The 14,352-nt window shown below is 46.3% G+C and overlaps 1 protein-coding gene across 3 annotated transcripts; it reads left to right on the top strand.

Annotated features, from left to right (window-relative positions):
• The first annotated feature begins 6,337 nt into the window (after positions 1–6,337).
• Positions 6,338–14,061, top strand: LOC115118997 (mucin-2-like). Of its 3 annotated transcripts, none has more exons than XM_029647764.2 (11): positions 6,338–6,663; positions 8,161–8,231; positions 8,568–8,694; positions 8,796–8,928; positions 9,116–9,280; positions 9,488–9,556; positions 9,657–9,893; positions 10,102–11,389; positions 11,707–12,818; positions 12,906–13,026; positions 13,180–14,061. In XM_029647764.2, the coding sequence occupies exons 2-11, from the start codon at positions 8,180–8,182 to the stop codon at positions 13,383–13,385; spliced, it is 3,510 nt and encodes a 1,169-aa protein (XP_029503624.1). In that variant the 5' UTR covers positions 6,338–6,663; positions 8,161–8,179; the 3' UTR covers positions 13,386–14,061. The 3 variants fall into 3 exon arrangements, with proteins under 3 accessions (XP_029503624.1, XP_029503692.1, XP_029503759.1); XM_029647832.2 differs by lacking the exon at positions 6,338–6,663 and adding an exon at positions 7,515–8,019; XM_029647899.2 differs by lacking the exons at positions 6,338–6,663; positions 8,161–8,231; positions 8,568–8,694 and having other exon boundaries at positions 8,840–8,928; positions 9,049–9,280.
• Positions 14,062–14,352: the final 291 nt, after the last annotated feature.

Raw genomic sequence — 14,352 nt, 5'->3', positions numbered from 1 at the left:
CTGCAACAATTTCAAAGATTTTTCTGAGTTACAGTTCATATAAGGAAATCAGTTAATAGAAATAAATGAATTAGGCCCTAGTCTATGGATTTCACATGACTGGAAATAAAGATATGCATTTGTTTGTCACAGATACCTTTAAAAGAAAATGTATGGGCGTGGATCAGAAAACCTGTCAGTATCTGGTGTAACCACCATTTGCCTCATGCAGCACAACATCTCCTTCGCAGTTCATCAGGCTGTTGATTGTGTATTGTGGAATGTTGTCCCACTCCTCTTCAATGGCTGTGTGAAGTTGCTGGATATTGGCGAGAACTGGAAGACAATGTTGTACACTTAGATTCAGAGCATCCCAAACATGCTCAATAGGTGACATGTCTGATGAGTATGCAGGCCATGGAAGAACTGGGACATTTTCAGCTTCCAGGAATTGTGTGCAGATCCTGGCCATGCAGACTGTCTACCATCTGCCCGGTACAGTTGAATGCCGGATTCATCCATGAAGAGCACACTTCTCCAGGGTGCCAGTGGCCATCAAAGGTGTGCATTTGCTCACTTATGTCGGTTACAATGCCAAACTGCAGTCAGGTCAAGACCCTGGTGAGGACGATGAGCACGCAGATGAATTTCCCTGAGATGGTTTCTGACAGTTTGTGTAGACATTATTTGGTTGTGCAAACCCACAGTTTCTCAGCTGTCCGGATGGCTCATCTCAGATCATCCCACAGGTGAAGAAGCCGGATGTGGAGGTCCTGGGCTGGCTTGGTTACACTTGGTCTGCTGTTGTGAGGCCGGTTGGACGTACTACCAAATTCTCTAAAACGACGTTATGGTAGAGAAATGAACATTCAATTATCTGGCAACAGCTCTGGTGGACAAGCCTGCAGTCAGCATGCCAATTACATGCTCCCTCAAACTTGAGACAACTGTGGCATTGTGTTGTTTTACAAAACCGAGTGGCTTATAATTGTCCCCAGCACAAGGTGCACCTGTGTAATGATCAGGCTGTTTAATCATCTTCTTGACATGCCACACCTGTCAGGTGGATGGATTATACTGGCAAAGGAGAAATGCTCATTAACAGGGATGTACGCAAATTGGTGCACAAAATTTGAGGGAAATAAGCTTTTTGTGTGTATGGAAAAATTATTTTATTTCAGCTCATGAAACATGGGACCTTCTGTTCTGGAAAGAGCCAAGATCTTAAGACGAACGTACATCTTTCTCAACGAGACTATCCTGAAGCTGTGCGCCATAAGAGGAAATAACTTATCCCAGCCATGAAAGCTTGATGACATTTGTTACATCTGCTATGACTGGCTCATTGTATATACTACACATTCTATCCACAAATGTCTATACATCCCATCACACACGCACATACAGTACCAGTCAAATGCTTGGACACACCTACTCATTCCAGGGTTTTCCTTTATTTTTTTACTATTTACTACATTGTAGAATAACAGCGAAGACATCAAAACTGTGAAATAACACATTTGGCATCATGTAGTAACCAAAACAGTGTTAAACAAATCTAAATATGTTTATATTTGATATTCTTCAAAGTGATGAAAATGATGTCATGTCTGACAGGCAATTTATTATAATTTTATTATAATTTTTTAAAACCTTTATTTAACTAGGCAAGTCAGTTAATAACACATTCTTATTTTCAATGACAGCCTATGTATAAACAATAATACACAAGTATAAACACCATGTGACCACGCAGCCGTCATATCGCTCAGGAAGGAGACACGTTCTGTCTCCTAGAGATGAACGTACTTTGGTGCGAAAAGTGCAAATCAATCCCAGAACAACAGTAAAGGTCCTGGTGAAGATGCTGGAGGAAACAGGTACAAAAGTATCTATATCTATCATGCCCTGACCTTAGAGAGACTTTTTTATGTCTCTTTTTGGTTTGGTCAGGGTGTGATTTGGGTGGGCATTCTATGTCCTTTATTTCTATGATTTGTGTTTCTATGTGTTGGCCGGGTATGGTTCTCAATCAGGGACAGCTGTCTATCATTGTCTCTGATTGGGAATCATACTTAGGTAGCCCTTTTTCCCTACTTTTAGTGTGAGTAGTTAACTTTGTTTGTGGCACTTAGCCCTGTAAGCTTCACGGTTGTTTCTTTAGTTTGTTGTTAAGTTGGTGACATTTTAAACTAAAAAACTCAAATGTACGCTCACCACCCTGCACTTTGGTCCACTTATTCCTTCCAGGAAGACGGCCGTGACAGAACTACCCACCACCAAAAGATCAAGCAGCGTGCGCCAACCCGGGAGGACGAGCTGGACCGGGGAGGAGAGAATGGCAGGGGACAAGACCCGGTCACGGAAGCCCGAGACGCAGCACCCAAAATGTTTTTTTTGGGGGGGCACACGGGAAGATTGGCGGAGTTGGAGTTTAGACCTGAGCCAACTCCCCGTGTTTACCGTGGTGAGCATGTGACTGGTCAGGCACCGTGTTATGGGGTGATGCGCAGGGTGTCTCGAGTGAGCATTCACAGGCCGGTGTGCTCTGTGCCAGCATCCTGCATTTGCCAGGTGGAAGTGGGCATCCAGCCAGAACGGGTTGTGCAGGCTCTGCGCTCGAGACCTCCAGTGCGCCTTCACGGCCCAGTGTATCCGATGCCCGCCCCATGCACCAGGCCTCCTGTATGTCTTCCCAGCCTGGTGAGTCCTGTGCCTGCTCCCAGAGCCAGGCCTCCTGTGTGTTTCTCCAGTCCAGTGATGATCCATGGCATGAAGCCTCCAGTGATGATCCATGGCACAAAGCCTCCAGTGATGATCCATGGCACGAAGCCTCCAGTGAGGATCCATGGCACGAAGCCTCCAGTGAGGATCCATGGCACGAAGCCTCCAGTAAGGATCCATGGCACGAAGCCTCCAGTGAGGATCCATGGCACGAAGCCTCCAGTGAGGATCCATGGCACGAAGCCTCCAGTGAGGATCCATGGCACGAAGCCTCCAGTGAGGATCCATGGCACGAAGCCTCCAGCGACGGCCTCCAGTCCGGAGCCTCCAGCGATGACCTCCAGTCGGGAGCTTCCAACGGGGGTGCCCAGTCCGAGGCCCGCAGTGAGGGTGCCCAGTCCGGGGTCCGCAGCGAGGGTCCCCAGTCCGGCTGTGACAATATCCACAGTAAACCAAGTCCGACATAACATACATATGCTATACCGACATAACATGAAAGGCCACTCAGCAAGGAAGAAAAACCACCATAAAAAAGCCAGACCAAGGTTTGCAACTGCACGTGGGGACAAAGATTGTACTTTTTGGAGAAATGTCCTCTGGTCTGATGAAACAAAAATAGAACTGTTTGGCCATAATGACCATCGTTATGTTTGGAGGAGAAAGGGGGAGGCTTGCAAGCCGAAGAACACCATCCCAACCGTGAAGCATGGGGATGGCAGCATCATGTTGTGGGGGTGCTTTGCTGCATGAGGGACTGGTGCACTTCACAAAATAGATGGCATCAAGCTTGGTTGCAAATGGCTCTTCCAAATGGACAATGACCCCAAGCATACTTCCAAAGTTGTGGCAAAATGGCTTAAGGACAACAAAGTCAAGGTATTGGAGTGGCAATCACAAAGCCCTGACCTCAATCCTATAGAAAATGTGTGGGCAGAACTGAAAAATCGTGTGCGAGCAAGGAGGCCTACAAACCAGATTCAGTTACATCAGCTCTGTCAGGAGGAATGGGCCAAAATTCACCCAACTTATTGTGGGAAGCTTGTGGAAGGCTACCCGTAACGTTTGACCCAAGTGAAACAATTTAAAGGCAATGCTACTGAATACTAATTGAGTGTATGTAAACTTCTGACCCACTGGGAAAGTGATGAAAGAAATTAAATCTGAAATAAATCATTCTCTCTACTATTATTCTGACATTTCACATTCTTAAAATAAAGTGGTGATCCTAACTGACCTAAGACAGGGAATGTTTACTAGGATTAAATGTCAGGAATGGTGATAAACTGAGTATAAATGTAGTTGGCTAAGGTGTATGTAAACTTCCGACTAGGAGCTAGGAACACAAACATTTTCGCTACACCCGCAATAACATCTGGTAAATATGTTTATGCTAATATTTTGGGGGATTTGATTTTGATTGGATTGATGTGCTATCAGGTGAATGCATAACATGTTTATCTCGCAATACCATAAGCAAGTGAAGATTAGTCTAGTGCTGTAGGTTGGTTATCTCTGAATGCAGTAGGTAATCATTGTCATGTCCGTCAGTTCAGTTTTCATGGCCCTGGTGTGATATGGTGCTATCTAGTTGTGTTGCATGGCCGACTTTGAATCATTCTCAAATTCATTAGAGAATCATTTTTTGATTCTAAATGCCAAATCTGGAGTCAATCTGGTTAATGGTTCTTGAAGAGAAGATTTTAAAGTATTTTTATCGTTAGCATATGTGCTAAAGTGCATCTATAGGTACAGTGCGGACATATTTGAATGCGGTAGCTATTTATTCTCAAAACCATTAAAGAATGCTGAAATGAGTCTAAATACAAAATCTGTAGTGAATCTGACGTATGGTTCATGGGGAGAAGATGATTGCAGATGATTATGAGCAGTAGCATTACATATGCAAAGAATGAGTTGCTAATAGCTTGTTTTTTGAGATATCAATACCAAATTCAGTGTGGTTAATCTTATGAACATCCATGATAGTGTTGACAAGTGCCAAGTTGATAGGCTACTGTGGAGTGGATTTACAGTGGTATAAATAGACATGTAGAATCAGATTTTTGATTTGTCAATAACTCAGCCATCTGACCAATCCCTTATATTTTCTTAAACTAAATTAAGACATGTATCATGTGCCCACATTCCAAATTTGGTGTCATTTGGTCCTGTGGTTCATGTAAAGAAGTATTTTTTAGCTTTGAATACATCACTGGTATTTTCTCAAACTCTTTAGAGACTATTGTGATGAGTCCAAACTTGGAGTGAATCTGACTTTTAGTCCATGAGAAGAAGTTTGTTATGATCATTTTAAGCGTTAGCTTTACATAGTCAAAATAGTGAATGCTTAATAGTTTCCTTATTTTTTAAGATATCAATGCCAAACGTACCATGGTTCATCGTGGTAATGTCGTTGATGACCCTAACATGTTTCAAGTTGATAAGCCATTGTGGAGAGGATTTACAAAGGATTTCAATGTAACTAAGTTAAGAGATGTACCATGGGATTACTGTACATACTGAATTTTATCGTTAGCATATGAGTTTAAATGTAGTTGGCTAAGGTGTATGTGAACTTCCGACTTCAACTGTACATACAACGTTTCAAGTCTCTAGGTCAAACAGTGTTGGCGGATATGAGGGTTTAAGTGAGACACCTTATAACAGTGCCACCTATAGGCCAATTGGTGCCATTATCTTTTACTAAATTTTTTACTCATGGCCTCAAGTTTCTGTGTGCCAAATTAGAAAAACATAGGGCTGAGAGAACATAGGGCTGAGGGAACATAGGGCTGAGGGACCATAGGGCTGAGAGAACATAGGGCTGAGGGAACATAGGGCTGAGGGAACATAGGTTGGGAAACATAGGGCTGAGCCCCTCTTCTCTCCTCCCAACACAGTGGCTTGGCCACAACACTGATATGGACGGTGCTTACTGTAACTGTAAATAACTAACCTGTTTTATCACGTCTGAAAGATCATGCATGCAAAAGCTCTGAGCGATTGACGCGTGGACATGCAAATCCCCAGCGCCTCTATGTATTGTCCTAGCTATGACAACAGTTCCAGTAGGTTAAATCTCCTACAGTCTCAATTGGAGTTCATTTTAAATTGACGCACCTGTAGAAGTTAAGTCAATAACCCTTGGCAAATGAAGTGGAAAAGTATGGGCTCCAGGTGTTGATGACGCTAGCCCAAGGAGGGAACTTTAAACTCAGCTGAAAGCTTCTCATTGTTAACTGTTAACAGTGCAGGGCTTCCCCTGAAGCCTTCAACAACACACTTGTTGTTTACATTTGTAAATACACACACACATACACACATACACACACACACACACACACTCTATCTTTCTTCAAATCACACCCCTGTGTCTGTCTATGGTTGGCCCAGCCCACCCCAGTGCATTGTGGTCTTGTGGTGGTAATGTGTAAATGTACTATTTCCAACTGCAGCTTTATTTTTTTCTCTCTCTCCTCATTTCTGGGCCTAAAATCAGGTTAGGGTTTCATAAGGAGCTTAGCGCAGTGGGCCACAGTGTGCTACTAATGTAATAGTCTCTGGCTTCTCTCTTGCTCTCTCGGTCTCTCTCTCTCTCTCTCTCTCCTTCATTCTCTCTCTCTCATTCTCTCTCTCCGCTCTGCCCTCTTGTCTCCCTGTCTGCATATGCTGCCCCTGGCATAGCTTGACCTTCTCTGTCCCTGCCTTTCTCTCTGTCCTTATTCTCTCTCTGTCTCTCTCTCTCTTTTACTTGCTCTCTCCTTTCACTCCGTCCTTATTCTCAGTCTCTCCCTCCCTCTATCTGCAGGTGTGGAGGACCGCAGCCTGAGGCTTTAAAGAAGGACAAAGCCTCTGCTGAGAGTGAGAACACAACGCTGTTGGAGAGAGTAGAGGAGAGAAGGAAGAGGAGGAGAGAGGGAGGGATAGCTACAGTGCAGTAAGGGAGTCTGGTAGAACTGGGTAAGTAAACACAGGAATGTTAGTCCCTGGGGAGATTTGGTTTAACAATGTAGCATTCTTTCAAGGATAAGTACTTTTAGATAGAGATGCATTATTAAATGCACTTATATTTGAGAATGGGCTTATGCTGCCCCAGCAAATTGACTTTGGCTTACCGTGTCTAATTGCCAAGGTACAGCATGTGTACAGTGTACAGTATGTAGTACATTATGTACATCATGTGTTCAAATACTAGCCTATATTCTTGTGTGGGTGTGTGCACGACTGTGCGTGAGTCTCTGTCTGTGTGCTTGTATGATCAATGCATCTCAGCTAAGTTTTGTGTCGCTGGGTCTGGGACGTTGAAAGTTGGTGATTCGTCTACTGTTGTGGAATTGTGGGGCTGTGAAATCCTAGGGATCTCTATGCAATGTCAATAATCCTGCAGATTATCTTTATTTTCTGGTGCTGCTTTCCTTGGGCTCATTAGACGGCTCTCTGAGGATCTGTATGGTTTCTTTTGACCGTATTCCTCAGGGGCCTTGTGGTATAGCGAGTTGTTCCACTTTTGAATCAAACTCCATTTTACACAGTGCATGCAGGCAGCAGCTGTTACATTGGCGGTCTGCGAAAATATTGAATATCAACCTATTCTCTAAAGCATATGAAGTGTTATATTTGGGACATAGCCTCCCCTATAGCCTCTCCTTTGACTATGAAACAGTAGTGTTTTTCAACTCGACCCATAGATCCACTGAGCTCATGAAGACTCCCTGAGTCTCAATGGGGACTCAGCAGCAGTTTGAACTTTGCATGTCGCACCATAGCTTCATGCTGTCTGTCTTATCAGCCTCTGGCCATCAACCAGCAGCTCGCACTGTGTAGACTTCAGTACTTCACTAGAGAGCCAGGTTATAGGCCTCTAATACCAACAGAGAGGGTGTGTTACCTGGGTCATCACAGAGTGTACTGCACTGACACATGTGTGTCTGTATGCGTGTGTGTGTGTGTGTTTGCATTTGTACATGTAGTGGGTTTTGTGTGTGTGTGTGTGTGTGTGCGCGCACCTGTGTGTGTTTTCCATCCCCGTCTATTAGAGTTCCAGTAACCATGTGTCCATCTGCTATACGTTATAAACAGTGATTCATCCAGGTATGGAGAAGTAGAGTGTGTTCTCTCTCACCCCACCTTCCTGACTAGCTGAAGGTAAAGTCTAAGTGCCAATAGACCTTTGCGCTCAGGTGGAGTGAGAGATAGTGTCCTGTTTGGGTGTGTTTTATCAGACTCATACATGTGCAGCATAGAAGCGTGTTCTCAGAGACCATGGCCAGAGAGTACCGAGTCTGAGAATTCACTCCATGGTAGAAAGGACATTCTGTATGTCACAACATCTCCACGTCGCTCTTTCTTCTCTGACTGCTGGCTTCTCTGCTTCCATTTGTTGGTCTGTCTGTCTCTTTGTTTCCTTGTTGTCTCTATTGATCCCTGTCTCTCTCTATATATATATTCCTCCTGCAGTTGTTGAAAGGAAAGAGCGATGGAGTCTTTTGCAGGAGATGCGAAGGGCAGCGCTGATGACCTTACAGGAGGTGAGGCACTGGAAAACTTGGATAATGTTCAGAAAGCATGTAAAAGCTCAGTTAGTGTACATGTGTATCTATTTCTGTTATAAACATAAATTAAAGTGGGTTAGACTGAGTATGTGTGTAGGAGTGTGAGTAGAGTGTATCTAACTAGGCACATGTTAGTGTGTGTGAGAGTGTGTCTGTATCTGTTACGTTATCTGTATTGGAGTGGGCGAGTCAGAGTGTGTGTCTGCATGAGTATAGACAGTGTGTCTGTATCTGTAGTGGTTAAAGCATGGATGAGTATCAATAAGAATGCATTTGTATGCGTGCATCATGACCAAGGCCTGTATCCTCCAGGAAAGAGGAAGTCCAAGCTGAAGACCCTGAAGACACGTCTGTTTGGGAGATCCAAGAGAGAGACCCAACTCAGCCAGTCTGCTGGTGATGTCACTGAGGCGGAGGGGCTGGGCTCAGCTGAGCATCTGTAAGTGTGTGTGTGTGTGTGTGCGTATGTGTGTGTATATTTACAAATGTATGATTGATTCCATGACATTCATATTCCCTCCTCCCTCTGTCCTCTACCAGGTGTTCAGGCGTGTTGGGATCACGGGCGTTGTCACATGACAGTATCTTCTTGGCCGACCAGGATCTGTCTAGTCCGGAGCAGCCCAGGGTTCTATCCCAGGATAACGTCCAAGGCAGGATCAAAGAACTCCAGGTGAGTCTTCATTATGTGGTGTACCCTGGATCTAGAAACATGCATGTGCATTCAAAGGCCCAACCCCCATTCAAAAGGAATCCCACACCTCATGAACCCTCGTCTTTCTGTGTAAATCAGGAATTGACTTCAATGGGTTACCAAGCAGATCTCAAGGTAGGTTTCTATATTATTTCTGATTGGCCAGATGAAGCTCCAGCAGCAGAACATGCGTCTAGGCCCGTCCCCAATGGTCCTGCCAATCAAACGTCCAGAGGACCTGGGGGGCAGCTCAGAGGACGATGGTCTGCCCCACAGCCCTCCCGAAATCTCCATGGGCGACCACAGACACCCCCGGGGGGCATCTTACAAGGTGAGACTTTGTGCACCACATCCTCAGGTACTGTCTCCATACTCTCTCCAACCTCCACCCTCAACCTCCTCCTCCATAAAACCTCAATTTTCCCTCAATGAGTCGGTATGTAAGTGTATGTTTGCATTCCAACAGTGCCAATAGTTGAACTTTGCATTCCTCATCAGCCATTGTGTGTCAACCAAACCCTTCCCCATTCCTCCACAGTTCCCTGCCCCTCCCAGGCACCATAGCTCTCTGAGTTTAGCAGGAACAGGAAGTGAGGAGGAAGAGCAGGTAATACCGATTCCTGTTTGCGGGTCAGTCACTATATCACTTGATATCAACTATGAGTCGTTATAAATCCAAATCTTTATTCTGTTTTCTTTGTTCATAGGCCACCTCCCAACCCTTGTCCCATCCCCTCTCTCCCATGCTCAAACCTCCTCTTACCAGCTTCGTGCACCCCACCCCATCTGCCCCCCTCTCTGCCTTCTCCCCTGCCTCTCCTGCCTTGGATTTCAGCACCCCAGCCCAGTTCACCCCCTCCCTGGATAACTCTGCCGCCCGCCACCGTATGTCCATCAAGCCCAGGAACCAGAGGGCCAGTGCCAAGAACAAAAGGCTGACCATGGTGAGTTCTGCCTGGACATACCAACTACACATGGGGCCCTTGCCTCTGGAACTCACACAGAGGAAGGCTCAGGAAAGATCAAAATACTGGATACACTATTGCTCGATGATCTGTCTGTATGTCTGTCTGTCTCTCTGTCTTGCTCGTTCTCTCTCTCTCTCTCTCTCTCTCTCTCTCTCTCTCTCTCTCTCTCTCTCGCTCTCTTCAGACTGAATCGAGACCACGCTCAGAGAGTCTTAACAACTTTGACCGGCCCTTGACAGAGGAGGAAGAGGACGGGCCTGCTATTACTGGGAGTAAAACACGTTTACGTTCTCACTCTACCCAGATCCAAAAGTTAGAGCAAGGGGGGTTGACCACCCCCACTGCACCCCCAGAGCTGACACCCCTTAAGTCTGGTCCCACAGAGGCTGAGGGGTGCCCAAAAACTTCCACCTCTACCCCAACCCTCCCCTGCAAGCCCTCTCCACAAGAGCAGCTGCATCCTGGGGTTGCTCTGAGACCAGTGGAAATTGTGCCAGGCAAACAGCCACAGTCCTCCTCTGTGACCACAGTACAGGACCTGAGATACACTCCACAACAGCAGACCCTGAAACTGTCCCTGGGAGACCCCAAGCCCTCAGCCCCATCCCAAACCAAGAGGGACATCCTGAGGAAGAGTGGTGTGAAAGATTTAACCCCCAGCACCGAGGGTAGCACCAAAGAAAACCCAGTCCTGGCCGCCCAGCCCGCAGTTAGCCTGGCCTCAGTGGTGGATCTCAGAACATCCTCTCTGAGGTGGAAGCCAGAGGCTGTGGCTGCTGGTCAGAGTACCACAGAGCCACCTGCTGGGCCGGAGGACGCAGGTCAGGCAGAGCCAAGGCCAGTCTCTGGATCCTTCCGCTTCTCCATCAACTCTGCCAGGGAGCGGGAGAGACCCAGGATCGGAAGTGGTGGTTTCTTGGGAGTGGTGGAGCAGGCTGGGGCTGGGGCGAAGAGGGAGGGGAGGGAGAAGGGGACAGAGGTGAAGTTGATCTCCTCAAACGCCAGCCAGAGGGGGCAGGAGCAGCATGGGGGCAGGCAAGGGGGAGCCAAGCCCAAAGAAGAGGAGTTGACTGCCAGCGATATCGGGGAGAAAGTCTTGGAAGGGGAGGAGGTGGAGGAGGAGAGCAGGGAGGGAGTGGAGGAGGCAGTGGAAGCAAAGGAGGAGGCACAGGAAGAGGAGGAAGAGGGGAAATCGGCATTTGGCGTGAAGCTTCGCTCCACCTATCTCTCTCTGAAGGTCCGGGCGGAGTCAGCCACCAGCCAATCAGATCTCAAGATTAACCGTCAAAGTCAGGAGGTGGGTGCTCTCCCTCTTACCCCTTACACCCTTTCCTCAAAACCCACTGGGCTTGAGGGGCTACAGGACACCCCGCCAACCAACTCAATGCCCCAAAAGCTCAATACAAACACCTGGGATGCCCCAACAACACTGTCTTCACCCAGGGGGAGAGCCGGCTCCCTCAGAGAAGCAGGTGAGACTCCCTCTCTGAAAAGGCGGAATATTCAGCCATGTGGGTAAATAATGAACATAATATACAGTATGTCATGCATTTACTGTATAGGGATGTCAGTGCTGGACTTTGTCCCCAAGCTACACTTCTACAGAATATATCATCTCTATGTTATCAAGGGAGTTAACCAATGAAGGAGATATGCTACACTAGAATAAAAATGGCAGCTTACACCAGAATGATAAAGACTTATTCCTCTGAGGGAACATTGTGCTTGTTGTAACACCATGACAGTACTATGTGTCATCATGTGAATGTGTCTAACCCCATGTCTACAGTAACCTCAGCCCAGCCTACCCCCTCACCTCTCACTAAAGAGGCCCAAACCACTCCAGCTATCCATAAGGTGGTCCAAACCACCCCTGTCCCAGCCATGGAAGCCTACACTACCTCCTCAGCCACTCAGGACCCCACGACTGGCCCCCAGGCGCCCCCCAAGGCTACCGTATCCTGGATGAGCATGGCATGGGGGAAGACCAGGGACCTCCAGCAGCTCTTCACCAGCAGTCTACCCAGAGAGTTCACTGGCATGCAGTCCCCAACTCAACCGCAATGTCAGACCACAACACAACCACAGACGTCGTCACTGGCTCAGATCATGACACAAACTCAGAGACAGAATGCAACACAACCACAGACACAGACGACAATGCCACCACAGGCTCAGACCGCAGCGCAACCACAATCACAGACCCCAATGCAACCCCTGACTGCTAAACTACTGCAGTCACATAATTCAGCACAACGACCACAGACAGCAGCACAAACACCCACACAGACCACAAAACAACAGCAGACTGACAAAACACCACAGACACAGAACACAACACAACCACAGACAGTGACTGAACCATCAACACAGAACACAAAACCATCAACACATGTGTCAAACCAAACCAACACTTGGGCAGCACAACCAACCACCGCCCCTCAACCGCTAGCACAATCTACCCTAAGTTCTGTGCCTCGGGTGACCTCACCGTCCAACCTACGAGCAACCCAGCACACCCTGCGCTCCACTCCACAGACCCAAGCCCAAGCCACACTACGATCTGCCCCAATAGGTGCCACTTCCACTCAGCCCCTGGCCTCGTCTTCCCTCTCTTCAAGCCCAAGCTCCACACCCAGCCAGCCGCCCTGGATCACACGAGGTCACAACCCTACCCCTCAGCCCAAACCAGCCTTAGCCCCAACAACAAACCCAGCCCCAGTCCAAGCTACAGTCCCAGCACTAGGGAGAGGTGACAGGACCCTTGTCCTCCAGGGGAAGAGTGAGGAGGCGGCTGTGCCAACAGAAAAGTGGGTGGACCGGGACAGGCCAGGGACTGTGGGAGGGAGGGCAGCCTTTCTGGAGAAACGGGCGGAGTGGACCCCTCCTGCTGGGAGCAAGGTAACCACTTCATTCACACATCATCTGAGAACAGAGGTGTCAAACAAACAGAGTTTAATTTCACTCTCACTCTCCTCCCCCATACAGGTGGAGCTCAGGAGAACGCGGACCCCACCTGAGTCTCAGCCCACAGCTGAATCTGCTGCTCCTTCCAAAACGCCACCCACTCACAGAAACACTAAAGTTGCTAAACTTGATGGGAGGCCAGGTACAGAGATGTTAATTAAATAGGATAGGTTGAAAAAACTACTGAATTATATGTTATAGTTATAAATTTTTTATAAATGTTGCTACGGTTGTGCATAGTTAAGATCTTATACATTTCTATTGTCATTACCGTCTCTATGTCTTCCTCTCTCAGAATCAAGCCCAACCAACGTGGCAGGCAGGCATGCAGACAGAGAGCACAAATGGCTGAGAAAGAACATGGCAACGTCGTCATCTCCTTCATCATCACCTTCGTCATCATCCCCCCTGCAGACCATCTCTGGCAGTGGGGGGCAGCCATCTTGGATGGAACTGGCCAAGAGGAAGTCAATGGCCTGGAATGACAAGACCATGGACTGATAGAAGGAGAAAGAAAGAAAGAAAGAAAGAAAGAAAGAAAGAAAGAAAGAAAGAAAGAAAGAAAGAAAGAAAGAAAGAAAGATGCAGAGAGAGATAGGGGGAGTTCCTTATTTAAATGCACTTATTGTTAGTTGCTATAGTCAAGAGTGTCTGCTAAAATGGCTCAATTGCAAGTTGTGAGAGTGGTAGAGACAGAGGGAGAGAAACAGCAACAACAGTAGTGATGGGAATGTAGCGCGAGTGAAGGACAAAGTGAGATGTTGAGTTCATTGAAGTGGAATTGAATTGACCTTGGAAGCAAAAGCTATAGGTAAGCTGTAAAATCAGCTTCCCTTGAATGTACAGGCATGCTTTGTTTGTGACATTTTTTTGTATTGTATGTTTGCGAATGGGATGACTATGATGTAGAATGGTTCACTATCTCTGAATTCTTTTTCTGTCTCTCTTGGTTTTGATCCAAACATATTTTTGTCCCAAACTCTGGGCTTATGTTAGAGATGGGAATAAAATTATTGATATATTGTTAGAATAACATTTTAATTTTATCTCAGAAATAAATAATGTATAAGATATTTAATGAAAGTAATAAATGCTTATGTATGTGACTAAATGCCCCAGTGTTGTTCTAACTATTTATCTCTAATTGTTTATGATGAATAATAAAAATACAAATGTTTTCTGTCATTTTATTTTTGCTGACCACACTAACAGAGCAGTTAAAGTATTTCATTTCAAAACTATTTGGGGTATATTCAAAGCAAATATACATCTTTAGAAAGCACCACTGAAATATAAAAATTGCCAAAACAAATTTAAAGCAGCATGTATGACTCTTGTTCAATGTCTATTGCAAAATACCATAGAGTAGGAAAGTAATAGTTCTGGCCTGAGAAAATTTCTCAATATAGAAAGGAGGGCAACGTTCACCCTAAAATTCCTTGGCGTACCAGAGGGTGGCGCTGTGGCA

The sequence above is a fragment of the Oncorhynchus nerka genome, linkage group LG1, assembly GCF_034236695.1.
Source record: "Oncorhynchus nerka isolate Pitt River linkage group LG1, Oner_Uvic_2.0, whole genome shotgun sequence".
NCBI lineage: Eukaryota > Metazoa > Chordata > Actinopteri > Salmoniformes > Salmonidae > Oncorhynchus > Oncorhynchus nerka.
This window is presented reverse-complemented; position numbering and strand designations above follow the sequence as displayed.